The sequence below is a fragment of the Amblyomma mixtum genome, chromosome 1, assembly GCF_055824585.1.
Source record: "Amblyomma mixtum isolate Tamu chromosome 1, ASM5582458v1, whole genome shotgun sequence".
NCBI classification, from domain to species: domain Eukaryota; kingdom Metazoa; phylum Arthropoda; class Arachnida; order Ixodida; family Ixodidae; genus Amblyomma; species Amblyomma mixtum.
In genome coordinates this window covers 320,057,716-320,083,420 of record NC_143012.1, presented here as the reverse complement: position 1 = coordinate 320,083,420, position 25,705 = coordinate 320,057,716, and the positions used below count along the sequence as shown (strand labels likewise).

Sequence of the window (25,705 nt, the reverse complement as noted above, 5' to 3'; positions counted from 1 at the left end):
GGTGATAACGATGATGACGACGTTGCTGACTGGGTTGCTGAACTCAGATTTCCAGAGAGCTGAGTATGACTACTTAGAATGAGACAAATGACAGCAATGGGACGTTAGGCGCCGAAGTAGCCCCATATTGCATCACTCTCGCAATTCGAACATTCTAGCAAATTTCGTTCTTAATTATTGCATTTTTTTTTACTGGTTATGACGTTCGGAGCAAAATCTCGTTCTATACACGCGTCCGCATAAGCCTTTCGCAACAGTGATCCGTAAACGCACATTTTAGTTACGAAATATCAAACTTTTTTGTGCTGACAAAGGGCCGTTGCATTCACAGATCATTCATAATCAAAATATTATAAAGAGCGGCAGCTGCGTGTGAAACGTCGCTAATGCACGGTACGCCTAACTTCACTCATGCACCTGCAGGAAAGTACAGCTTCTCAGCGCGACCAGTTTTTAATGCTGATGTATACGTGCCAGCTGAAGCTTTCCAGCATCTTTTTGCTTCGGAGAGAAAAAAATCAAAGTAAAAAAAAAAACTTTTGGGCTAAGCAAAGGCATGCGCAGAAGAGTACAGTGACGGGCGCCACATGCGCGCAAAACAAAACTAAACAATGGACGCCTATTGGCGTCATAGCATTTGTCGTAAAAACAAGTTGAAATGCGAAAACAAGTGCGAATTACAAAGAAAAATCGAACAAAGCAAAACGACATGTGGCGAGACTTAATTCGCCTGCATTTAAGCGAAAGAGAACATGTGCTGTCGCGGACGGAATAAAGAGTCGTATAGTGCATGCCTGCACAGCATCGCGAAAATGAGGCCACTTTGTGGAAGCTGCAGAGATGACGTCAGAGTAATATGGGGTCAAAGGCCAAAGGAGTTGTGGGTTGGAGCGGTTCGTGGTTTTTAGTGCACTAACACTTATAGTGGCCATTCTTCGAATCCGTCCGTCCGTCCGTCCGTCCGTCCGTCCGTCCGTCCGTTCATTAGTCCGTTAGTCCGTCCGTCCGTCTGTCTGTCTGTCTGAAGATTCATGAATTCAATGGAAGGAACGTCGAACGTTAGATTTCATTTCTGTCTGAAGACCGTTTTGTGGCAGGCAGTTCACCTGCCCACCGTGTCAGGCGGCAGCCCGCTTAATCGTGCGAAGCTACTCGGGAAGAGCAACCCAACCCAAGTCCGAACAATGGCAACACCTGCCATAACACCTACCTTGTGCCACTGCGCCACTGCTCACCTGCCTATTGAGTGGCTTACTTGCCAAAATGTAGCCGGTGGTAAACGGGCGAGAACCTGAGGCGCTAATTAGGCGGCACCACGCCCAAGCGCGCTGAGCTGAGCGGAATGAGCAGCAGCGGTTAGGAGGAGAACGTGATCCGAATGATGCTTGCACAATAGCTAAACGGAAGAAGTTTGGGTATTAAGGAGAGCAAGCTGCCGGGCTAGTCGGTGATGCATGTTGTGAAGAAGTCAGCGCAAAAAAAACGTATAAAGAGGACATATAGGACACAGAGGAACCATCTGTTGTGTTTGCCTGCTGTTGCAGCTGAAACTGTGAAACACGTACGCATAGGGAAAAAAAAAAACCCTGACCACCGACCGTGACCTACATTTGTCCATTTAGAGCAACAGAAAGGGTGTTTACGTGAATTCCTGTAGTCCACGGAGCGCCGTTTTTATCTGTTTTAGGCCGCAACGGTGGCCTAGTGTTTTCAGCGTGCGCCTCGTACATGGGAGGTGAGGGGTTCGATCTTTAATGTCTCCTTGTTCTCATCGATTTCCAATGACAACAAGCTTCTCCCAGTCTGGTGTTCCGCTCCTCTGGGGTGAAATGCTTGCAAATTTGGTCTATGGCCTCCTTTTGATTAAGCCAAAACACTCTGTGACATGGCATTCTTTGGCCAAAGTTGATCACTATCACTACCACCCCACTGTCAGCACCTCCACCATCACCGACGTCACCACGATAACAACCATCATAATTTTAAAAAATGGCGCTCACCTTTGCAAGTTATGCATGATAAACCAGCTGATCCGCCGTTGACATCACTCAAACGAGCACGCGCAGGAAGTAGACACGTGCATGTTGCACCGCACGCGCATTGGTTTACATCTAAGATTAGAGGGCAGGTCAGGTGTGAAGCTGAGTGGTTTTTCTGAAGGTGCAAGGGCGGGTAGCTGTGCGACATGATTGAGTGCGGGTTAGGGAATCTGTAACTACTATTGGCAGCATAATTATTGTAGCACTGCATCGCTAACTATACGCTTGATATTAATTGCTGCCAGTGGATTAAACTCACATCTCCCCTCATACTTTTGACATTTTAGGCGATTAGCTGATTTTGCCTTAATAAATAGTTATCCGTACACTCATCTCGCAAACTTTTGCTAAGGATGTGATAGAAGCAAATCAGCATTAGGTAGAGGGGGCGAAGGGGAGTAACATTTTCCGCACAAAAAAAAAAACTGATCTTTGATTTGCGTAGTTATGCCAAATGCGAATTAGGTGCGCTAGCAGTTCGGTTTTCATTTCGGTTCCGGTGTTCATATACAGTGTTCACGGATGGCTGTTGTTCGGCTAGCGATAGTGGGTTAGTGTCCATACATGCGGCATAGGTCATTCTTTATATTCATAGATACCTGGGAGTCTTCCTACCGCTCCTATTGGTGCAGCGGTTAAGCGATGCGCCACTGCCCTGCGATAGCAGGTTAATTTCACTGGTGGGGCTTGTGCGACCCACCCCAAGCAACCTCTCGCGACCAACCATTAATTTGAAGTTTCAAGTTTCAACTGCCAACTGCCACGGTGGGCAGCTTGCTCACAATCCGGTGGGCAGGTTGTGATGACGCCACAAGTTCACGTGACCCAGGTGGCAACGGCCGATTGCTTCGGCCCCTACGGCTGCGGGGCTTCAAACGGCCGACGCCGACGTCCACGTCGAGAGATTTTTTTTTTTCGCCATAGGGGTATTACAACTCTCGCATTAAAAAATATCCTTACTACAATTTCCTTTAAAAGTGGAAATTCATTCTGAGTACAACTCCAGAAGCCTGCTATCGGGGTCATCATGCAGGGTTTGCCCGTAAGGCTTCTCCTGCTGGAAAGTACGACTAGAAAAATATTATTAGGGAATGTTTCCTTGTGTGAAACACCCTGTCATTTACAACAGATTTTTTTCAATACTGTAATGTATTCCGACCAAAAGCCTAGCTCCTGAAATTAATTTTCTTCGTTTCATCAGAACAAATAAAACTGAAAAGAAGTAAGTCATTATTGTGCAAACCCGATTTGTACACAGTTTTTTTATCACCACTTTAGTTTCTAAACGATAAAGGCAGGAAAGCAATAGCCTTTTGTAGAAGATATCGTAAACTCGTGTTTTATGAATTCTGGCCGAAATTACTACGATATCCTCTGGCTGCATGTAATATCGAGGCGAATTGAAACGCTAACACGCACACAAATGCCGTACTTTTGTACTGCGCAGTGGTAGTGCATTCCTTTAATTTGAACCAGTTTAGGAATAACTATTTCGCTGAGTCCAGTGCGCACCAACGTGAGCCACACTGGCGGTGTACTAAAGCTGCAACTAGAAAAGGAAAGGATTGAGCTTTGCTCACAGGCTCTGCTCGCCTGTTTCTCTCACTCCTGACAGTACTCGAGTTCACCGTTCAGCTTTAGTGTAGCATAATTTTATCCTCATTGTATGTTTCTGCTTCATGGAAAAGCGCGTCACAATCTGGCGGGCAGAAAAGCAAAACTGCACAAGATAACCGAGGTAGACTCAGGTAACCAGCACAACTATGCGGCTTAAATATGCGCACACAGCCGGCTGTCGCCCGCAGGCATATCGCCCAGCCGACGTGCAGACCTCCCCGTCTAGCCAGCATACCTACTTTTACGATTGTGAATGCGCATCTGCTATGTTATCCGTGACCTGCGACTCCGCTCGCGGTGGGATTTTATACATTCACAAAGAAGGAATGGCTTAATTGTTTCCTGAGGACTTTCATCTATGGAAGCTACGTAACCGAGAGCAACTCTTTAAAAAATGCGCTTGTTCACCTCACGAACGTTTCTCCTCCGTCAACAACAGAAGCAGTGTTTTGCGTGTTGTGAGATTCCAATTTCGCTACGGCAAATATCTTATTTACTGCAGCCTGTCGCGCTTAGAGATTACACGTCCAACGCGAAAGTATCTCTGTGGCAGGCAGCGGCCGCTGCAAACTTTGCTGGTATGTTCGTTTCAGCATGTCGATCCCAGTCCTCCCTGGAGGTCCCTGGCTCCGAGAAACGGCACCCAAGTTCAACAACTGCTTTGGTACCTGACGGAAACGGTGACTCCCAGGTTGCAAGGTTCTACCAGGATCGAGTGGTATTTCTCACCGGGGGAACCGGGTTCATTGGGAAGGTTGGTGTCTACTTCGCCAGTACAGGCGTACAGCGTAGAATCTTTATCCCAATCTGCAACGCTTAGCTGCCTCTATTTGCTGACTTATAAACTATACACAATCTCATCACTCGATGCAACCCTGTTTCAGGTTCTCCTAGAAAAGCTGCTGCGCTCATGTCCCGGCTTGAAGCGGGCTTACCTCCTGATTCGTACCAAAAGCGGAGAGGAGCCACAGGCGAGGCTGGCAACAATTCTCGGCTCTCAGGTGAAATTCCCTCACGACATAGTTAGCTCGATTTGACAAGAAAGCATAATATAGGTGCAACCCGCTTCAAGGACGTTCCTCAACGTACAGGTATATATTGTGACGAGTGCAACTTCCACATATTATTCTATTCAAAGCACCTTGCTGTTTTTCGTTGCGATGCAGCCTTTAACTGTCAATTTTTTTTTACTTCCTGCAAACAAATTATGCTCTGATAATTTCTTGCACGCACCAACTCGGAGAAATAATAGGAAGTGGAGAATACACCAGCAGTATAGACGAGGAACCAAATAAAAATAAATAAATCAGTGTATATGAGACAGCTGTAAATGAACGTGTTCGCGTGCCTTCCTTGAAGGAGTGCCTTTTTTTAACGGCGACTGGAGATGGCTGAAAAAATTCAGGGGGGCAGTTTGTTGACCTAAAATGCAGTGAGGCGAATGCCTTTAGCGCGGTGTTGCTGCTTGTGTCACTGATGTGTACTTAAGATGTTAATTAAGTACATAATTGTTTGTGAATCTTAAATGCTGGAGACACTGGAGGGCGTCTGGGAGGCATCCGTCTAATTCGACGCCATTCTGCAAACCCTCTCCAGCGTCCTAGACAAGGAGAACTGCACATGCGTCGGCAGGAAGTATATGTATATATATGCTTTCTATACAAAACCATGTAAATAAATACCATGAGAGAAAAAAGGAAGTAGCGTAGCCGCTAAAACGTTCTTTTTCAAACTACACACAGCGACGCTGCCTGTCAAGACATTTCTTAATGACAAGGGGATGTTTGTACCCTGGAATGTGAATTGCCGTCTGTGTAACGTGCCTGAGATAATTGATCATTGCTTCATCCTGTGCCGTGATGCCATGTTCTTTTGGGACATACTACAACGAACTCTTAAGAAGGACATTGAAATTACACCATACACTATTAGATTTCTGCCTGTTGACAAAAACTCTGTTGTGCCTTATGATCTGTTTATGTTGATGGGACTATTCAGTCTTTGGAAAAGCCGTATGATGGACAGACAGGCCGAGCCACCAAGATCGTCCAAATCTGTGTTTCGTGAACAGTGCGCTTTGGTGAGGAGTGTATATGCTGCACGCGAAGAACCTCCAAGCTGGCTGCCGTGCCTAGACGCATGTGTGCCTCCCTGAATTTTGATCTTTTGATGGGGATGCAGTGTTGAGTTAGGGCTATGGCGGGCTCCTATTAAGCAGCCCGGTAAGTTGAGACGCGAACCAGTCTGATTGAAGTTTTCCTCCTTTCTACGGAAGTTCTTCCATGCAATAAAGAAAAAAAAAGGAAGTAGCGTAGCCATTAGCACGTTCGGCTGTGGAACGCAAGGATGCTGGTTCGAATCCCATCATGCACAGAAATTTTTTTTTTTCTGGTCTGACTAGAAAAAGCGTGAAACCTCTGCTGACAACATTCTATCGCCAACGATGAGACATTAAAGGCTTTCGCCTTAAAATGACGAACATGCGAACAGTGTTCACCTTAGTCCTACCAGTGCGGGAGATGATAGATGCACGCGTATCGGCTACCCGAATGCTTAGCAGCCTGTATGTGCAACATACAGGGCTTGTAAACAAGTTTTCTTTGGGCTGACGTACGTGAAGAGATCCGCCTCAGCAATTATTTTGTCTCGTTCTTTTTTCCCTTTCATGTTTTAAATTGGAGTCAGGTCGAAGTCTGTACTCAGCGGTCCCCAACAGACTCGAAGTCTCTGACACAGTCAGCCAAGGTTAATCCCCCGAAGGTTTCAGCTCAGGACGGCGTGCGTCCACTCTGTTGCCTTGAGTGCAGACGTCCTTAACGCGATGAAAAAATAAAGAGAAAACTGTGCCCCATAAACGCGGCTCCATGACATCGGTATTATTGTAGCAGTGCAGCTGCTCTTGCATGTAAATCAGTGGGAGCATTTTGACAGAAATGGGCGCGCATGTGTGACGCGCCAGTGCCGTTTCACAGCGGGTAATTTTGCATATTTGAGTTGAAGTGCACCTGTTATAGCAGTTACGGTTAGATTTTAGCGGAGCCCTTCACTAGTTTATTGAAAGACTGGTTGTAGATGGCGCAGCCAGAGGCCTATAGCTGGAATTTTTTCTCGTTTTATTTTTCAGTGATAAAAAAGCCAAAAGAAATAAAGAATTGGTCTGAGCGCGGGTGAATACCTTTTTATGCGCTGGTGTCACCATATCTGGCACAGAGTTTACGTAATTTTTTCACATTGATATTACCTTGTCGAGTACGACAGCTGATTTTGTGAGTCGCGCATCAACTGCCTTAGAGGAACGTGTTCATGGTTTACGGTTGTTTTCAGAAAGGAAAATAAGGTCAATAAACCGGATGTGTAGCATTTTCTTTAAATGTATGTTACCTGTTATACGACGAAATGTTTATGTTCGCATATATGCGGCGCACAACAGGAAAGATTAAGTTGGCGAGCAGCTGATGAGCCATTACTGTTGATCGCGATCGTAGTTTCACTCGTTTAAGCCGTGATATGCTTCTTATGTCCTCCGGCGAGTTTACCGAGATGTCATGGCTACTTGAAGAAAATGTGGCGCATGCACACATTCAAGTAAACAATCGCCGACCCTCAAAATTTCATTCTCTGTGCATTTTTTTTTTTTTTGCAGGAATCGGGAGGTTCACGAAACTGAATTCAAGAAAATGTACCGTTTGATGAAAGCGGGGACGCGTCCTTAAACGCGAGTGAATTAGTGTATGCGAATTTCACTGTTGTTTCTTCCTCCAACTGCAACGATTTCTTTACATTTTTGCACCATTCTTGCGTTAATTCTCCTAAGTAGAGATCACTATGTTAACCTAAGAACTGCAGCCTCATGATAACGTTACATAGGCAAAACTGCGTGTCCGAAGGATGCAATGTACAGTGCGCAGCAAGAGCTTATAGGACGCTGTTTCGCGGAAGATAAGTTATTTCCCTGCAATCTCGCAGGCTAGTCGTCTGACATGACTCCAGGTATCAGGGGACGCGCATGTTCCATGCGCTGGCATCAGTACCATTCGAGTGGGTCACGAGGCAGCACTTAAATAATTTGTTCCCCAGTTCACGCACGCAGTAAAGTTTTGGCGCCGGCTGTGCGTGTATTTACATGTATTCTTACACAGTCATGTTAGAAACCTGGAACTACACTTTCTTGGATCGTTCATTAGGGCGACATGCGAAGACAGATAATCATGCAGCGCTCATTTTGGCGCCGGGCATTGAGGCCGCCAGCGAACATCGAGAGGTAATAAATTCCAGGCTGAAGTTAAGAAAAACCTAAAAAGGTAGTGTAAGCAGTCTAGAGCTACCTGTAGTACCACTCTATGTCCATCGGGGTTCCATTCGATCTACTTCTGATTTCGTAGGTATTTGAACGCCTGAACAAAGAGCAGCCGTGTGCTCTGCAGAAAGTGAGGGCAATGCCAGGAGACATCGCACTTCCGGACCTGGGACTCAGCGCGTCCGACAGGGCCACCTTAGCCGAAGAAGTATCCATCGTTTTCCACTCAGCTGCCACGATCAATTTCAATGAGCCACTCAAGTAAGTGAGCTAAGAACCTATCAGTCATGTCGTCATAAGCCAGAAACCCCAGCGATAGAAAGGATGCTGCCGATACTGGTACGATGTAGGAATTTCGGAAAAAAAAAAATCCGAGACCTCCCCGCTCCCAGTGACCTCAGGTGGTGGTGGTGGTGGTGGAACTTTATTTCCAGCGGATATAGAGGAGCGACCCGAAGTCGCGCCCCGCTTAAATGGCGGCCGCTATCCCTTGGGCAGCGGCGGCGTCTTCAGCCAGCTGGAGGAGCTTGATCTGTGTCCCCGGGTCGGGGCTGAGCAATACAGCCTCCCAATGATCAGAGTCGGTAATGAAGCGACTCGCGGGTAGGGACTGCGGGCAGTTCCAGATCATATGATTTAGATCGCTCTTTCAGGTGGGCTCTTTCTGGAGCACGTTCTCTCGCTGACCCGCTTGTCCGTCAGCCCTTGTTAAGAATTCAATGACAGTCTATGGAGTATCCACTGATATTTTCGCAAGGGAAGTTTTAGGCATACCGTGCCCATGATGACCGCATTTCCGCAGACATCGACGAACTTTCTTGCCAGAATGTTGGCTGGCAGACTGAGCCTCCTTCTCGATTCTTGTTACTTTTGTGTGGCAAATGAGAACCTTATCAGGGCCGGAAAGGATGTGGACTCTCTGAATATGCGCTGTGCGGTCACGTGATCTAATCTGGCTTTTAAGCCAGCGCTTTCGTGATTCGCAGCGCGTAGCGGAGAGCTCTTGTCTGTTCGTCGCTCTGGTAGATGGCGCTAACTCTGAAGGTTCTTGCTGGACTTTTCAAAACTGAAAACGGCCGCGTTCACTTGCTGTGCAATGGATATGCTATTTAAGTGGTCTAATGGAGGACTATCGCAAAGATGCGCATGGTGCGGTCTTGTATTAGCGATGGACATAGCTGTGTGGGCCCAATGGTACGCACATTTATCACGTGAGGGGAGCACGGAGGAAAGAAAAGACAGAAGGCGCGATTTTAATATTGTTGCCGGGGAGAACACCAAGGCGGAAGTCACTTGATTTCGACGGCTATCTTGTCCGGGCGCTCCAAGCAGCCACAGCAAACTGCGTTGTAATTTGCTGTGGTTTGTCCGGCTGTAGCACCTCCTGGCGGCAGGTCCAGACAAAGGTGAACAAGAAGGATGATGCAGAAGAACGGGGAGAACTTGACTGGAAGCTTATGTTCCTCCATGCCGGATGAGTGTTCACAGCCATATTGTCCGAGTGCTCTTAGCAACGACCACAAACGCTGTAGTAGTTGCTATGCCTGAGTCATTGCTCTTCCGACTTCAGAAAAAATAACATCAGGGCCTACTTCCGTTCTCCTTCTGGGAAGCAGGGATGGCTGTAAATACTGAATGTGGCGACGTAAATGAAATAAGACAACCGGAAAAATGCACACGGGACAGCGCTAGTTCCGCCGGGTTTTATCTTATTGTGCTGTTTCATTTGCGCTGCTACTATTCCAACCTGAACATGTACCAAGGAGGAGGAGGATATAGAAGAGGAAAGGCAGGGAGGTTAACCGAAATAATAATGTACCAACATGGTCAACTATCCGCAATACTGTGAAGCTGTAATGATGAGCGGAATGAGATGGACACACAATACCACTTCAATATTTCATTTTGTCCATATTCTGCACATTTAACACCGCAGATCCTGGATAGACGACTGAGACGCAGTGTATTCTCAGCAGGGATAAATTATAACAGGATTGCATTGCAGACTGGCCATCCAACTTAATGTCCTGGGTACGCAGCGTGTTTTGGACCTTTGCAAGCGAATTCCGAAACTCTGCGTAAGTTACTTCAACCTTTGTAATCAAATTTTTCTGTATATTGCATTTATATCATGCTTTCAGCGTAATAATACGTTATTAGCGCTCTTATCTTCATTCTTTCTGCACTTCGTCGGTTCTTGAGTTGGTCGCTTTGTTTTTTCCAGGCTTTTGTCCATGTGTCAACAGCATACAGCAACTGTGAAAAGAAAAAGGAAGTGGACGAGGAGATATACTCATCGTGTGTGGATTCCGATAAACTTATTGCAGCTTCTCAGTGAGTATGTCTAGCTGACCTGTTGCCTCGTCTAAGCTTGGCCCTCATTAGTCTTTGCTTTTATAGTGTGCTTGTCTCCCGTTCAGAAGGGCGTGCTGTCGGGCTAGTTGGTGATGCATTATGTGAATAAATTGGCGCGAAAAACAAAGGACGACGGAGGAGACACAGGAGAAGAATCCTCCATTGTCAGTAGTAGCACGCACCTGACTAGTAGCAGCTGGGCGCCGCTATTGGTCAAGTGGCGCTTCCGTCGGTATAACAAAAGCTGCAGTATCGCACGCTGCGCCAATGTTATCTGGACAGCGATTCTATTGCCGGCTGCGGCAATACTTGAATAAAACGAGAAAAAATTGCCGCCATTCTGCACGTGCCCCTTATTACGCTGATCAGGCCTCAGTGCTGCTGCAACATGCTTTCGTTTCACCACTTTCCCGTCGACTCCGAGTTACGTCGGCCATAGACGTCGTTGGTGAAAACAAAGTTCCGTGCGTGTTCAGTGCACTCCGTGAATAAAATACGGCGGCGAAAAAAACCTACTGGCTATGCTTTATCTCGGGCAAGTACGAATTACAACGCTTGGCCTGTCCAGCTAATCTAGTATATATAATTTGAAGAGTCTGAGCTTTTGAGTGCTCATTTGCGATGCGCGCAAAACTGCAGCGACAGTAACAAAAAAAAAAAAAACACACGACATGCACGGAATAAAAAAATCTGCCTTAGATTGTAATAAATCTGTTTCGAGTGAAAGTACATGGAATACACTGTAAATAGGCCCACTCAGAAGATGCACGAACCTTTGCTGTAAAGCCTGTTGCTTCGCGTCTGCCATAGGTTGCGTCTTTGCTGCCAAAATTCGTTTATAGAACTGCCCTTAGCAACAACTCCCAATATACACCTAATGGGAGCACTTACTGCACTGCTATAAGACAATGATTTTGACGCGGAGCAACAATCAGGAGAAGGCATGAAGGTAGCATGTTTTTGTGCCCTACTGTAGCGTCCTATTCGCAGTCTCGTTACTTGCTTCTTTCAGAGTGCCGTTAGAAGGTACTTACTCCCTGTCACGTTTAGGACGTCTCGTCCTCGATGGTTACTTCAATGTTTTGACCAATAGTTGCACATGTGTTGTTTGTTTCATCATTATATGATTATGCATCACGTTTGCGTTCACGTGTAATGTCCAAAAACGTTATAAAAAACATTCTGGAAATTTTAATTCGTAATTTATGATCGACGGAAATAACCTCATTAGAACCTTTTGGTACTACTCAAAAAAAACAGCAGCCTTTCATTATAGAAGTACATCTTGGTCAGTTAGATTGAAGATGTGAATCTGGATGCCTTTGAGCATGCCTTGAAAAGGTACCTTGACTTACTGATCGTAAAACATCCAGCATACAGCATTTTAAAACTCAGCTAAATTACGCCAACAGCATAAATAAAAGATCGAAAGGATTTATTGTGTTAGGTTAGAAGAAATTTAATTAAATCTTCGTGGCCAATCTGCAATTAGCAGTCAGTACAAGATGTATTTGGTTCGTGTAAATATCTGTCGGTTGAATCAAGAGCTTTTTAATTTATACTCAGTTGTCCTTTTCGTAACGGATATTCCGACCACAGAATCGGATTACATCAGGAAAATATTTAGAAGGGTGAGAATTAAACTATAGTGCATTTGGAAAGCACTCCCAGGTCACAATTTCAGCTTATCAATATCCTACACGTTAAATGTATATAGTAGTAACCGTGCACCGCAGTGGCTCAGTGGTTATGGTGCTCGGTTGCTCGGTCACATTTCAGTTGAGGTGAAACGCTACAGATACGTGTGCTGTGCTCTGTCAGTGGGCGTTAAAGAACCCCAGGTGGTAGGAATTATTCACTCCGGTGGATAATTTCCGCCACTATGGTACCCCTCACAGCTTGAGTCGTTTTGAGATGGTAAACCTCATACGCCCAAACCCAATATATAGTAGTTGTATCCTAGTTAATTGGAAATAGTTGGAAGGCAAGCGAAAAGGCATCAAGTTAAGACGTGAAGAGCGCGGCAAGCTGTAGTCATAAGGGTGGCTCAAAAGGCAGAAAGTGGACTTAGGTGGAATGTGTAACCCTTAGGACAAGTAACTACTATCCCGTTAAGATAACAGATCGAACTTCAAGACAAGGAATATGTAGCCGCGGGCAGGACGAGGTCACTTGGGAAAATGAGATCAGGTAATATCAGGTAAAAAAGCGATATCAAAAAAACAATTTTCGAGAATTGCTTAAAGTTTCCCTGAAACACCTTGCGTATTCACGCCTTCGGTAAGTGCAAAAACGTGCCAAAGAAGCAGAATTCCGCCATGCTGCCTCTCTCTGGATGTCGTCGCTAGCCGGCGTTTTGATCTGGCAGCAATAAATGTTTGGTCTTGTCAGCCATCGTCGTGCCGCTCCTTTGATTCCAGACAGCTCGGCCCACCGTGGTCGGCGTGATCTCGCTAGCACCCGTGATCAAAGTGTGGGGTCGGTGTTCTGGACTGTCAGCTGCGGTTAAGCACGGAATGCATATTTATCCCCTTGTTTTGATCAACCCCACAATTGATAACAATTATGGAGAAGGCATGAAGAAATTTTGTTCTACAGGTTCACAGACGATAAATCCAGGGGTGATGGAAAAGAATTCCTGTTTGGAATGCCCAACACTTACACCCTGACCAAACGCTTGGCTGAAGTACTGCTGCGGGACGAACATGGATCCACTCCTGTCGCCATAGTGCGGCCTTCCATCGTCACTGCCTCGTGGAAGGAGCCCTTCCCGGTAAGGCAACATGGTGTTGATTGACTCATTGATTGAGTGATTATTTCATTTCTGCACGACAAATATGTACGCAACATATGAGGTAAGCTGCAGTGAAGGCTTGCCGATTAATTTCGGCCACCCGGGTTTCCATAACGGGGCCCGAAATCTCGGAACACGAGTGCTCATTCCACCTGCACTGAGTTGAGGCAATACGGCCAGAAATAAAACTGAAACCCTTTTCTGCGCAGCGTCAGAACCTGATGGGACCCCGTTATATCACCATGGTTGCCACAGCTTCGCCGCATAAGCATTACGATGAGGAATACATGACACGTTATTCCCACTGTTCCGTTATTTCCGCCGTTACTCAGTAACGTGTCTGTACCTGACATTTGCACAACGCGTTGGAGATAATGTCTTGGCAGTTTAAAAATCTGATGGACAAGAGCACAACTGTTGAAATAGTTTCTTTTTCATTTCAAGGGCTGGATAGAAAACTTCTCCGGCTGCACCGGTGTCATCGCAGGCGTAAGTATTTACGAGACATCTGAGCGTAATTTATGAGCATGCTTAACGTCGCGATACTAAGAGATTTAAAATAGCTCTCGAAAGAGCATGGACGTAAATGATGCATGGAAGCAACACAGACGACAGCTTTTTCGTTTATCCTTTCCACATATTTTAATGCTTCTCAGTTTAAAATTAGCCCACTAGACCTTGTGCAGTACCTTTAAAATTGCACTTAATGATGCTGGTTTCGGATGCAGCACATCGTGGCGGTCTTGTTTGCCAAATACTCCTTCATGGACAACTGTAAAACTTTGTTTTTACTGCAAAACATTGTGCAGGTGGGCTCTGGCATGTTACCTTCGATGTTGGTGAAGAAGGACTGCATAGGTGACTTCATTCCAGTGGACACAGTCGCAAACACGCTCATATGCGTCGCTTGGCACATCGCCACTACCAGGTTAGCACCGTGCTTAATCATCGACGACTCGCTGCGGTGCCTCAGTGGCTGTAAGGTTCGGCTTCGAGCCCGAGGTTGCAAGAGAAAACCCCAGCACTGGTGGCCAGAGTTTGATGGAGGCGAAATGGAAAGACACTTCTACAGTTTCGAAGCATTAAATTCCGCATACCACACGACACAACTTTCGCACGCTGGATCACGCATCGTGATAGTCTTCAGCGGTGCGCTCAAATACGTACAGGTGCGGATAGCGCTGCAGCCGATATGTTGGCGAATTCAGCTGAGAGTAGAGAAGCGACATTAATTGTTTCAAGCGCATAATCTGTGACGTTGCGACCGTAGCAGCCAGCTTACACTTTTCTTATGTGATTGGCTGTTGAAGTGAAAGCGCACCGCACATTGCGCCGGTAACTCGCTGGTGAAGTACTTGTTTACGGTGTGGGAGAGCAAACACTGGGACAATGGAAGAATATACGTTTTTAGCACACCGAAGACGTATTAGCTTTGGGACCCGCAATGGCCAATTGTTCACATGTAAATGAAAAAAAAAAAAGACACCGTATGGCTGTTTTTGTATTTGCATGTGAAAAAGGGGCCCTTACGAGTCCCTAAACATGATCCGTACTCGCTCTAGTTTTTATGCTAATACGCGAATGCCTGTTTTTTTATTCTGCTGTGCCTTTATCTAGCTGGACGAGCTTTCGCCGAACCATGCCATACCATTAATCACAATATTTAGCGCTTCTCGCGGCACTTCAAGCCATGCGTACCTTGTTGGCCGGTTTTCGCAGCATAAAGCTTGACACTCGGTCGAGAATAGGCCCACTGTGCCCGTTTACTTGTGTGCAGGCTGGCACCTTCTTTTCCGAAATCCTAATACTCAATCATGATGACCATCTGTCTTCCCTTGCTGCCTGTCGCAAAAATAGGTGTAGGGGAGCATCGGAGGCACAGCTATATGGTTTTCTTGTAATTAATTCTTCCTATCCACTTTTCTCTTCCCTTATTCCTCTAAAAAACTGTATTTTAACCGATAAATCTGCTGGCCATGTTGGTGCGCGAGTGACCGAGGAGACAATTGCGACATGCCGTTGCGCAGGTCCGAGCTGGTGAGAGTGTACCACTGTACCAGTGGCGATTTTAAATGCCAGACGTGGGGCGACATGACCAGTGCAGTGCAGGAGGCTGTACTACGGTACCCCATGCCGTACGTGGTGCGCTACCCAAAGATGGCGGTGACCGGCAGCGATCTGTGGTACAATGTTAATCTCTGGTGCCTACACTGTCTGCCTGCGTTCGTTGTAGACCTGGCGCTGCGGCTGGTGGGAAAGAAGCCAAGGTTAGTAACCGGCAGTGTGGATGGCGAGCCTCGTTGTATCAGTATTGCTACAGTGTACAAAGTCTGTCGGCGAGAAAAGAATGCTAGCGACATAACGGTATACCCATGACGTAGCATGGCATCACTGGTGGGCTAGGTATGCCCTGCTGAGAACACCATGGTGTCAATGCAGATTTTACAAGGAATCATTAACAACACAAAGAACGTTCTCGAAGGAGCATGTCTTGGTTGCGAAACTAAGCGGCGTACGGGTATACGGCCTTAATGAAGGGAAGCATGACCTTGAAGAAACCGGATTTTGAGTGCTGAAGCGCGACTTGCATACGCGTGTTGCAGTCAGTGACCCTAAATACCCAATCACTATGCCCGACGTCAAAGCTTATATCCGGGCTTGAAGCCTCACTGAGGGGTTTCTAGGCCGGCTTGTGGAAAGCAACTGCACTTCACCAGGACGAATGCCGAAAAATATAAGATTCTCTTCCAAGCTGAAGTTGTCGAGACGGTTATAAGACTGAGACTCGCAGTCTGCCTTCGCCCGCTTCCCTTTCACTGTTTCTTGATGCTGTATATGTGGCTTCACGTGTAAAATCGCTCTCTTGACAGGATGAAAGCGTTAGGTCGTTAGCAGAACATGTGTGCCTTTTATTGTACTTACTGTTCAGTTTTTTCACTGTTTGCTAATTTCGGGAACCGTGTTTATATGCTTTCACTCTAATCAGCCGAAGGCACTTTGTTTCACCTGATTAGACGGTTAGTGTGTCAGCGGTGCACTTTTAATGATCCCTTTGGAGGCTTTGTTTGAGTCTCGCGTCTTTATCTGCGATTTCCATTTACAACCTCAATATTCCGCAGGTTCATGCAAGGCTACCGAAAGGTTCGCAAACGCATGGATGTTGCACGGTACTTCACAACTAAAAGCTGGCTGTTCAAGTCGAATAATCTCAAAGGACTCGTCACCGAACTATCACCAATGGACAAGGAGGCAAGTCTCGCATATGTTCTTTGATCTCGAGGGCAGCGGAATTCATTATTGAAACACAATCAGCGGCTAAGGTACGAAATGAACAGGCACTGGATGTTCTCAGCAGTAGCCCTTTGCCACGATAGCCAGTCAGTATACTCCTTGCGTCTGCCCCACTGCGTTGGCTCAGTGGCTACGGCGCTCGGCTGCTCCGAAAGACGCGGGTTCGATCCCGGCCGCGGCGGCTGAATTTCGATGAAGGCGAAATTCTAGAGGCCCGTGTACTGTGCGAAGTCAGTGCATGTTAAAGATCCCCAGGTGGTCGGAATTTCCGGAGCCCTTCACTACGGCGTCCCTCACAGCCTGAGTTTCTTTGGGACGTTAAACCCCAATAAACCAAACCAAACTTCTTGCGTCTCGCTACTAAAGATCAAATATTCACTTCAGCTTAGGCATTAGTATGTGGCGTGAAGTGATTATTTTAGCGATAAGAAAAAGCCTTCGAACACTAAGCACTACGTGCGTACTCTAAGCGCTTTTGATTAGAGGAAGTTTTTATTTTATAGTATACTTGAAATACACGTCACGCCCGCCCCCTATGTTCACTTTACCGCGTCCAGTTTAGAGGACTAGACTCTGCTCGGTGGGCTCAAAAGAGGAATCTTTACTTTGCAGTTGTTCAGCCTTGACATAGAGAACATCGAGTGGAGACCTTACTGGGATCAGTACGTGCTGGGAATTCGCAAGTACCTCTTCAAGGCCGAGGACGACAAACTCCGTGACGCACGGAGACAACTGAAATGGTAACGACACCTGCGGCTGACATGCAGAATAGTCTATCAGATTTCAGAAAGCATGCTTAAATCGGTCGAAAAACGGGCACGTGAAGCTCATGACAAATATCTGGTGGCATGACACGTAGTCAAGTTTCTAACGCAAAGCATATGTGGCCAGAATGTTAACACCGACAAAGCTCCAACATGTAAGAACGTTTATCACAGGGAAGAAATTATCCTATATTTCACGTGTTATAGAGTACGCACAGATTTTAGGTTGAGTATACTGCCCTAACATGCCCCATATTTTACATTCGTGACAGGCGCAGAATGCAGTTCACAGAGGAAAACGGCGATTACACGTCAAGAATGAGCCGACACACCGGAAATGCTGCAATCTAAGTTAGCTGCATGCAAGGTTTGCTAGCTATTTATATCGGCAGCCTTCACATCCCCGCTTCAAACCACTGGGCTGCAGAGGTTACCCGATCTCTGCTGCATATGAGAGAATCTGCGTGTTCATGGTTCACTGTAACGCCTACGGGCGCTGTGGGTACTGTAATAAATAAATGGTGAACATCAGAAGTTATCTCTACAGCCCCTTCATCCAACAGTTGAAAGTCAAAATATTATCGGCAGCAAATATCTCGTAAATATCAGGCGCCTTTGCATCGTATTCTGCTCTTACGACACCTCTCGGCGTGTTCGCCTACCACTGGCGCCCCGGATTGAAATGAAAAAACAAAAAAAATAAACTGACATACCTCGGGATAACAAAAGCCACCTGCTAAACTGTAATGACAGCCGGCGCTTTCCGAAAATAGCGCGACAAGGAAATATTGCCGAACCTTTTGCGTTATGCACAATTTTTGCTCTTGCCACTGCAATGTTGAGCTGTTGTCGGCTTCCTCAACTAGAATAATCAGCACGTTTGTCCCACTCTTCCGACTTGCGTGTCCTTCAGCATCGCCCGGCTGTCATGACTGCATCCGGCACGCCTACGCATGAAAACCCGGATCCCATCAGTAAAAAGCTTCAATATATAGATGGTCCAAACTTTGGCCCTCATATCCGTTTCGCCTAGACAGTCAAGATTCAACAGTCAACATTCAACAATCATTCCATTGGCGCGACTGGTGCCAGCCATCAGACTTGACCAGCACATAAACTAATACACGAGGCAACGCATACATAGAAACTCTATTTATCTGCAGAAATTAGCCGAAGTGCGATTTTTTTCCGGATTCGTTCACCCCGTTTCAGGATTGGGTCGACAGTGGTGATCAAAACTTCTCTTTGAGGACGAAAGTACTTGTTGATTTTTATGGTCTTTTTGCTTGATTGCTTGCTTGCTTACTTTTTCTTTCTCGCTTTGCTTGCTTTCGCTTGCTTGCTTGCTTGCTTTTCCTTGCTTGCTTGCGTTTGTTTGCTTTCTTGTTCCCTTGTTTGTGCTTGTTTTCTAGGTATTTCCCTTGCGGGCTCCCTACTTCTTCATCACAACCGTCAGACTATGCTCACTACAGGGCAAAGGCTTTTTTTATATCCTTCCAATTAACTTTGCTTTCCCTCTTCCCCCTGCAGCCATATTATCCTCCGAAATGTCGTAATCCCATCCCCACGCCTGATTTTCTGTCGCCCCTTTGTACGCATGCCTTCTCTTGGAATCAGTTCCGTTACCCTAAGGACCCGTCAGTTATCGTGCCTTCGCATTGTATGCCTTGCTCACGCCCATTTGTTCTTGATTTCGACTACGATGTCATTAACTTGCGTCTGTTTTCTGACCAACTCTATCTCTTTCTGTCTCTTAACTTTGCACCTATGATTTTCCTTTCCAATGCTCGCAACGTTGTTGTCAATTTAAATTCAACTCGCTGTTACCCTCCGAACTTCAGCCGCATGCGTGAGTACTTGTAAGATACAGCTGGTGCATACATTTCTCTTGAGGGATATTGGTAAACTGCTATTCATGGTCTGAGAGTACATGCCAAATGCGCTCCACCCCATTCTTATTCTTCTGGTTATTTCCCTCTCGTGGTCAAGACGTGCGGTCACTACCTGCTATAAATACATCTACTCCCTAATCACTTACTAGGTTTCGCTGCCTATCGAAAACCGTTCTTCCCTACTAAGACTGTTGAACATTACTTTAGTTCCTGCACATTACTTTTTAGACCCAAATTTCTCCCTTGCTTGTCTAGGCCTTCGATCATAATTTGCTATTAGTCTCTTGGTTTGCTACCAAGGAATATTATCAGCGAATATTGTTAAGGTATTTTCAATTTACCTATACCCCCAATTCTTCTCAATTTTCGTCTCTGAATACCTCCTTTAAAACGCGGAAGACTGCACTGAATAGGTCGTGTCTTCCTACCTGACACCCTTTCTTATTGGGATTTTATTACTTGTTCCACGGAGAACTTTGGTGGCTACGCTGCCACTGTATATATTTTCCTGTACCTTTACATCTGCCTCTTCTTTTTTACATCTTTTTTTTTACATTTACTCATCGCACCACCAGTGCAGCCTGGCGGCAATCGTCTTCCACGTAACTTTGCATAAGCAGCTCGTCAGGCTCGCGTTTTGAAAAGAGTCTAGAAGTAGAGGAGATTTGCACGGCTTCAAGACAGGTATGACACGATCAATGTTTCCTGCCCGGGGCATAGTCTGCTTGACCCATAGATCGTTAAAGATAGGCTGCAGTACACTTAGGTGCTTAGGCCCAAGGTTCTGATGCATGTTGTGTGTAATGGCGTCAGTACCAGTAGCATTCTTTGTATGACAAAATGCAAGTGCGCTTTTAAGTTCCTCGATTGTGAATTCATATTACAGATAAGCATGTGTTGTCCACATGAAGCTGATTTAGTAATTTCGTGAGAGTCTGCCGGAGCACAGGGGCGAGAAATAAGCTGACAAAACGCGTCAGCAAGCATTGTTTCCGGAGCCGCCCTTGCTCCTGCAAGTGCTCGGAAAAAGTTATCCTGCGTGACGAGTCCACTTAGAGCTCTATCACTATTGATCAGGAACCTAGCTCTCGCAGATCGGCTAAATAACGATAGCATCTTACGTGCCTGCCCTTTAACAATGCACACGCCAACAGTCATCGAAAGCAAGGCAAGCACAGAAGAGTGATTCTATTCACTTCTTATTTTGGTGTTCGTAAATGCGAAATAAAAGTCAAATAATTTCATGGGTGAGAGATAACTGACTTGAAAGCAGAAGAAAAAACAACCACATGCCGCCGCTGGGATCCAAAGCCACGTCCTCAGAGTCACCCGAGCGGCACTGCTAGGCTGCTCTCGCTAGATAAGGTTCCAGCGGCAATGTCACGTTCAGTTTCCAATTACGTCTTGTCCGGATCCACAGATTCTTAGCGCACACCGCTGCGTCACAAGTCTGACCGTCGCCTTTGCTCGTTACTTCGCAGCGTCTGGGTACTGAGCGTCGGGAGTTGACTGGTGTATTCATATAGGAGGTGGTGGCCAAGTGCAACACCAATGTGGCCGAATCATGCTATGTCACCGGGACCAGGCTTCGCTCCATGCCTGGTTCGAAATGCGATAGCGTTAACGGTCCCGTTCGCCAGAATATCCAGCGTCGGCGTTGTCGGTGTCGGCGTTGTGAGCGAAAAATTCCGAGCATTGCTCTGGCAGGTGGTAGCTAGCAGCTGGCATGGCCGGGCACAGATTGGTCGTATTGTTTCGCGACGACACGTGACATGACCGATCTGGGAGAAGCTGCCAACTCGGGCTTCTCAAATCAGATGAGAGGCTGAGGGGAATTGAACCCTCCAGCACCCTTCCATTCCGAGCCTTACATGCTCCCCCTAGGCCATGCAGGCACGGTCGTATGGCTTGGATAAGCGGGGCCTGATACGAGCGCTAATCCATAAAGCTATCGCGTCGTGCCCTTACGGCGGAGCTTGTCTCCAATTTCTTTTTTTTTTTTTTGCTATCGGGTGGAGAGACTGCGATCCTCTAGCACGTGAGGAGGATGCGCCAACGCTGCATCCTTCACCTCTCATGTTATCGGCATAAAATTTTTGAAAAAAAAAATCAAATTGCGAGATTCATTCTACTCACTTCTATCTGTGACTACGCATAGCCTGCGATTCGTATGGCCGACTTTGAACAAACCAGAAAGGCGGAACCCACGCGCCAGATTTCGCCACAACACGAACTGAACAAAACGTCACGGAAACCATGACGGCTGAAGATCAAGAAGTTGGCACATGGGTTAAAGACAGATAATATAAGCTCTGGAAGCATAGAACATCGCTGTGTATTCAGCGAAGCCACCACACTAAACAGTGAACCGAAAAAAGAAAAAAAACATTAATTTTTTTTTTCAGGTGTATACAATTTCTAGTACGGCTGGAAAAGTCCGCTTTCGACAGCTTGACTGTGCTGATCCGACACAATGTGCTAATGCTCAACATATGAATAGCGCGTGAAATTTATCCAGGAGAGTGCGCACCGGTTAACTAATGCATTGCAATTTTCGGTTAAACTATTTTGTTCAACAGCATTGATTTTGGGTTATAATTTAGAAAAAAAAAATTTTTGTCCCTTTCCGACATACAGTTACACGAAATATCGCGAGTAATGTGCAGAACGTGCGGTGTGCAAATATAACAAACGAAAAGAAAAACCGCGGAACGATAAAATCGAAGAGCTGCACTATTTGGCACATCTTTCACGGCTCACGAAGAGAAAATTAATAGAGTGTAATAATTAATACAGTTATGTTTTCATTGCACGTTAGAAACAAAAGGCAACGAGCACTATCTGCAAAAAAGACACGGACTACACCAGTACAAAAGATAAAAAATAATGAAGTTTTAGGGCTGGAAGTGAGTAGACGAGAGCAGGCTGAGTTTGAAACAAGGCCGCCAACTGCTCTTTCCGTTTGTCTTTTGCAGGCTCTATGCACTACACGTGTCCGTGCCCCTTATCTTCCTCATCCTGGTATCGCGACTGCTGATGACGGAGACGGCGTGGGAGCTGAGTTACTCCACGATTACGGCGGGCACAAGCCTGTGGAAAGCACTGCTCGCTTTGTGGCCTCTATGATAACCGCTTTCGCAAGCAGTAATGTCACAAGCCACCACGACTTGGAGCTACGTTCTGGAGAGCGTCTAGCTGCTTTGTAGCCGAAAAAAAAACTGCGCGCAGACGTCACGTGACAAGAACTGAATTTCGAAAAAAATAAAGCTTACAATTTAATTAGTGTCGTGGCACAAAATTATGTTACTCTGTAGTCTCGTGGTATAATTTCTATCCTACTGCCCGTTCTCCGCTTTTGTCCGCTATGCTTGACGTGTGAGCCGGACCTCCCTAGTGAAGAGATATGAGAAAACTCCAAATTTCTCGCTGGACATTACTACGTGCCACTCCGGCAAACATTTCCCAAGGCACTGTCCTAATGTGCTGCAACATCCGTTGTCAAACCATGCCCCTCTGCCATCCACTCCCCAAAACTTCTTAGTTGCAGACACATTCAGCACGCGCATACTTTAGGGACATGACTCCCGCCGTAATCCACTCAGTGTACGGGAGTTTGCCAAAAGTCTGGAGCGCTGATTGGGAAGAGACCACCTACTAGCCTTTATTCCCACTTCTCCTCCCTGTTGAAGCGCCACATCAACGTCCTATTAGTGTGAAAACACTATTCCGATTATAAACCTCGAGCAACATCTTGCGATGTTTGCGCTGTTACTGCCGATGGTGCCACCATCCCACAACATCGTTTACACTCCTAGCGCCCTCGCTTGGTCGATACTCACGGCCACACTACGTCGCCGGCGTGCTCCATTTCCCCGCTCCCGACGCGCCAGAGCCATCGGCGCCGGAATCACGCTAGCAACCATGCGGCGGCGATGGACGCGCGCTGCTCGTACCGTGTCTTTTCACGCGGTCGCCGTTGAGGTGGTGTTGTCACAATTGCTATCGTCCGTCCTACTCAGTTTAACGTAGTTAAACCCCGACCATTTACGAGATGAAAAACAACATGATAAGCCAACTTTACAAAGCCAACAGTAAAGTAACAAGAGAAGCCAAAGTTCATGGAATTCTGCTTTCACACGTGTATAGAATATAGGCAAAAATTCTGTCACTTTTTTCTCCTCTGCTCCATCTATATCCCGGGATAGCTGGAGAAGACGAAGGCGGATTTGATCTCGAGTGACATCTAAAAGGATTGCGCAGAACATAACATTGACTGAATCCCTTTACGGGTGCATAGTTTCAACAGGAACTGCTGTGAATAAACCTCATATCCCTATTGGCTTTGGTGCAAGGCAAAGTGTTCTCGGTGTCGTGTGTGCACGCGCGGACGTGATCATAGGCACGCTGAGGGCAAAGGCATACGACGGGGTCTGGAATCTCGCAAGCGTAGTAGATGGGTCGACTGTCGATGGTACGCTACGAGTTTGTAGCATGTTGTCGGCGTGTGGGGAACGAAGCTGGCGACGTTGGCTGTGGCAGGAGTGAGTGAGCGCCTCGACCTGGTTACAGCTTCTGCATACGAGAGCGGTGTGCTGTCACAGGAGTGAGCTGATGGCTCGATGGTAGGACTTCAGCTCCCTGCTCCTGAATAACACGGCCTATAGTAGTCCGGAGCAGGGCAGACGGCGCCTTGAAAGTGAGACATAAGAGCAAGCTGGCGGGGGACTTCTTCGCGGATGAACCCTTGGACCTGCTGCTGCAGGAACTGGCTCTGCAGCAGAAGAACCGCCAAGGACCAATCACGCAAGGGCCTCGTCGGGCATTCTAAACAGCCGTGTACAAGCGTGCTGCTTCCATAATTTGTCATAGCTTGGCAGTTCTTGGTAACGTCTCCGACGGTGATGCGAATGCTGGTTCCATACTATATAGGACTACAAACTAGCCCGAAACCAAAAACGACTCTCATTGGAGGAATTCGTCGCCACGAGCGTTGGAAAAGCGTCTTCTGCGATTATTTTCGTGATGTTATTGGCCTTTTCTGTCTCGGGTATGGACCGACTGACAATAACCGCTTGTACAAGTACACCATGTTCTCGACAGAGCTAGTTAACGTGTCTGCGTTCTGCTGAGCTCGAGCACAGAGACTTTTTCCCGGCTCGGAGCTTCCGCACGGCAAGGCGGCCGAAGACATCCACGAAACTCTTTTTAAATGAGGACCACGTCGGGATATCGGCCCTATGGTCAAGAAACCAAAGGTTGGCAACATCCGTGAAGTAAAAATTTATGTTGTTCAACTTGACAGTATCGTTCCACCTATTATAACTGCTGGCGCAATCGTAGGAGGCCAGCCAATCATGAACGTCGTGGTCGCCGATACCAGTTAAGATTGGTGGGTCACGCTCCCGTTGCACATCACAACGGCGAACAGTTGGGCTCATACCGTGTAGCATCGTGTCCGGTGAAGGTAATTTGAGGCTCCGGATTGGCATGATGAGGACAGGAGGACAGGTAGGGATGACAACCCCCCCCCCCCCCCCCCCCCCATATTGTGGTGTATATTTTATATCACAGGCTTCCCGGTCGAAAGTCGCACCGGCAGTTCTGTGCTGCAACAGATCTCAATTCAATTACTTATTTATAAACCCAGAGTGTCAAAGGCTTTACAGTCATTAGTTCCAAAGGCATATAATAGAAATCACCTTCATTCAGTTAGACGCGAAGACTTCATAAGTTGTGCTGGAAACATCCCAGAGGCTGTAGACTACGTAACAACGGTATGCGCTTATTTGTGCGCGACATATTTGCACTGGAAGCTGTCTTTTTCGACAGCACTATATTATCGGACGTCCTCATTCAAGGCACTTGGCAGGACGCTCACTCATTTTCCGAAGAAAAAACAAACACTACGGATTCAAATCTGGGATAGCATTGACACTACCGAAACGAATGAGCTAGTTTCGTGTTACAAACGGTTCGAATATTAAACTTTGACGCCATGGCACCATACGGCCCACAAAAGTTTTTGGAAAACGAAAAAAATACAGCAAATGTTATTTATTAGGCTGTCTAAGCATGCAGCCACGAAGCTAAATGTGTGATTTGCGCCTTCTATAAGCGACATCAAAATGCACAGTAACTGTGTGACTGCACTTGTAGGCAGCGAGGAAATTAGAGTTTTTCGTCATTTCGGTGAACCAAAACTTTTGTGGGCACCTGTACATCCATGGACTATAACTGAGAACATCAACCATAATCTGAATTCAGCCTTTTATAGCCAAGAAAACAGGTGTGGAAGCCGAAGCGTTTCACAGCCCTGTAGCCCTGAGCTCCGTTTTTGCATTTCTTTTTTTTTTTTTTTGCTCGCAATGAACGCCAAAGTTTAAAGTCCCGAAATCAAATGCGCTGAAACCTGCGTGTACACGGTGAAAATCAAAGATGTCTCACTGACTTTCTTTTTACAATGTTAGCCCATAACCCATGGTTTCCTTCCGAAGAAGGGACTGGGAGAGGCGGGGCGCACAAGTTTATGTGTAAAAAGCCAGTTGATGGCCTCAACGGTACATCAACTGGCTTTTTACGCATAAACTTGTTGCGTTGAGGCCACTCAAACCGCACACATGGATGAAGCCAACGCCCGCATCAATCACGGGCCCGTA

At 46.5% G+C, this 25,705-nt stretch overlaps 1 protein-coding gene across 1 annotated transcript; it reads left to right on the top strand.

The window, feature by feature from the left end:
- Nucleotides 1-1,728: 1,728 nt before the first annotated feature.
- On the top strand, nucleotides 1,729-22,175 carry LOC149372654 (fatty acyl-CoA reductase 1-like). The gene is made up of 13 exons (XM_089582321.1): nucleotides 1,729-1,735; nucleotides 4,250-4,410; nucleotides 4,541-4,657; nucleotides 8,039-8,214; nucleotides 9,959-10,031; nucleotides 10,178-10,287; nucleotides 12,907-13,081; nucleotides 13,547-13,591; nucleotides 13,912-14,030; nucleotides 15,130-15,369; nucleotides 16,222-16,351; nucleotides 17,006-17,133; nucleotides 22,025-22,175. The coding sequence occupies exons 1-13, from the start codon at nucleotides 1,729-1,731 to the stop codon at nucleotides 22,173-22,175; spliced, it is 1,632 nt and encodes a 543-aa protein (XP_089438447.1).
- The last annotated feature ends 3,530 nt before the right edge of the window (nucleotides 22,176-25,705 follow it).

What these genes read in the sequence shown, in the direction of transcription:
- LOC149372654 (XM_089582321.1), top strand. An exon ending in CAACAATTCTCGGCTCTCAG is followed by an intron (nt 4,658 to 8,038) that starts GTGAAATTCCCT and finishes CTGATTTCGTAG; the next exon opens with GTATTTGAACGCCTGAACAA. An exon ending in GCACCGGTGTCATCGCAGGC is followed by an intron (nt 13,592 to 13,911) that starts GTAAGTATTTAC and finishes AACATTGTGCAG; the next exon opens with GTGGGCTCTGGCATGTTACC.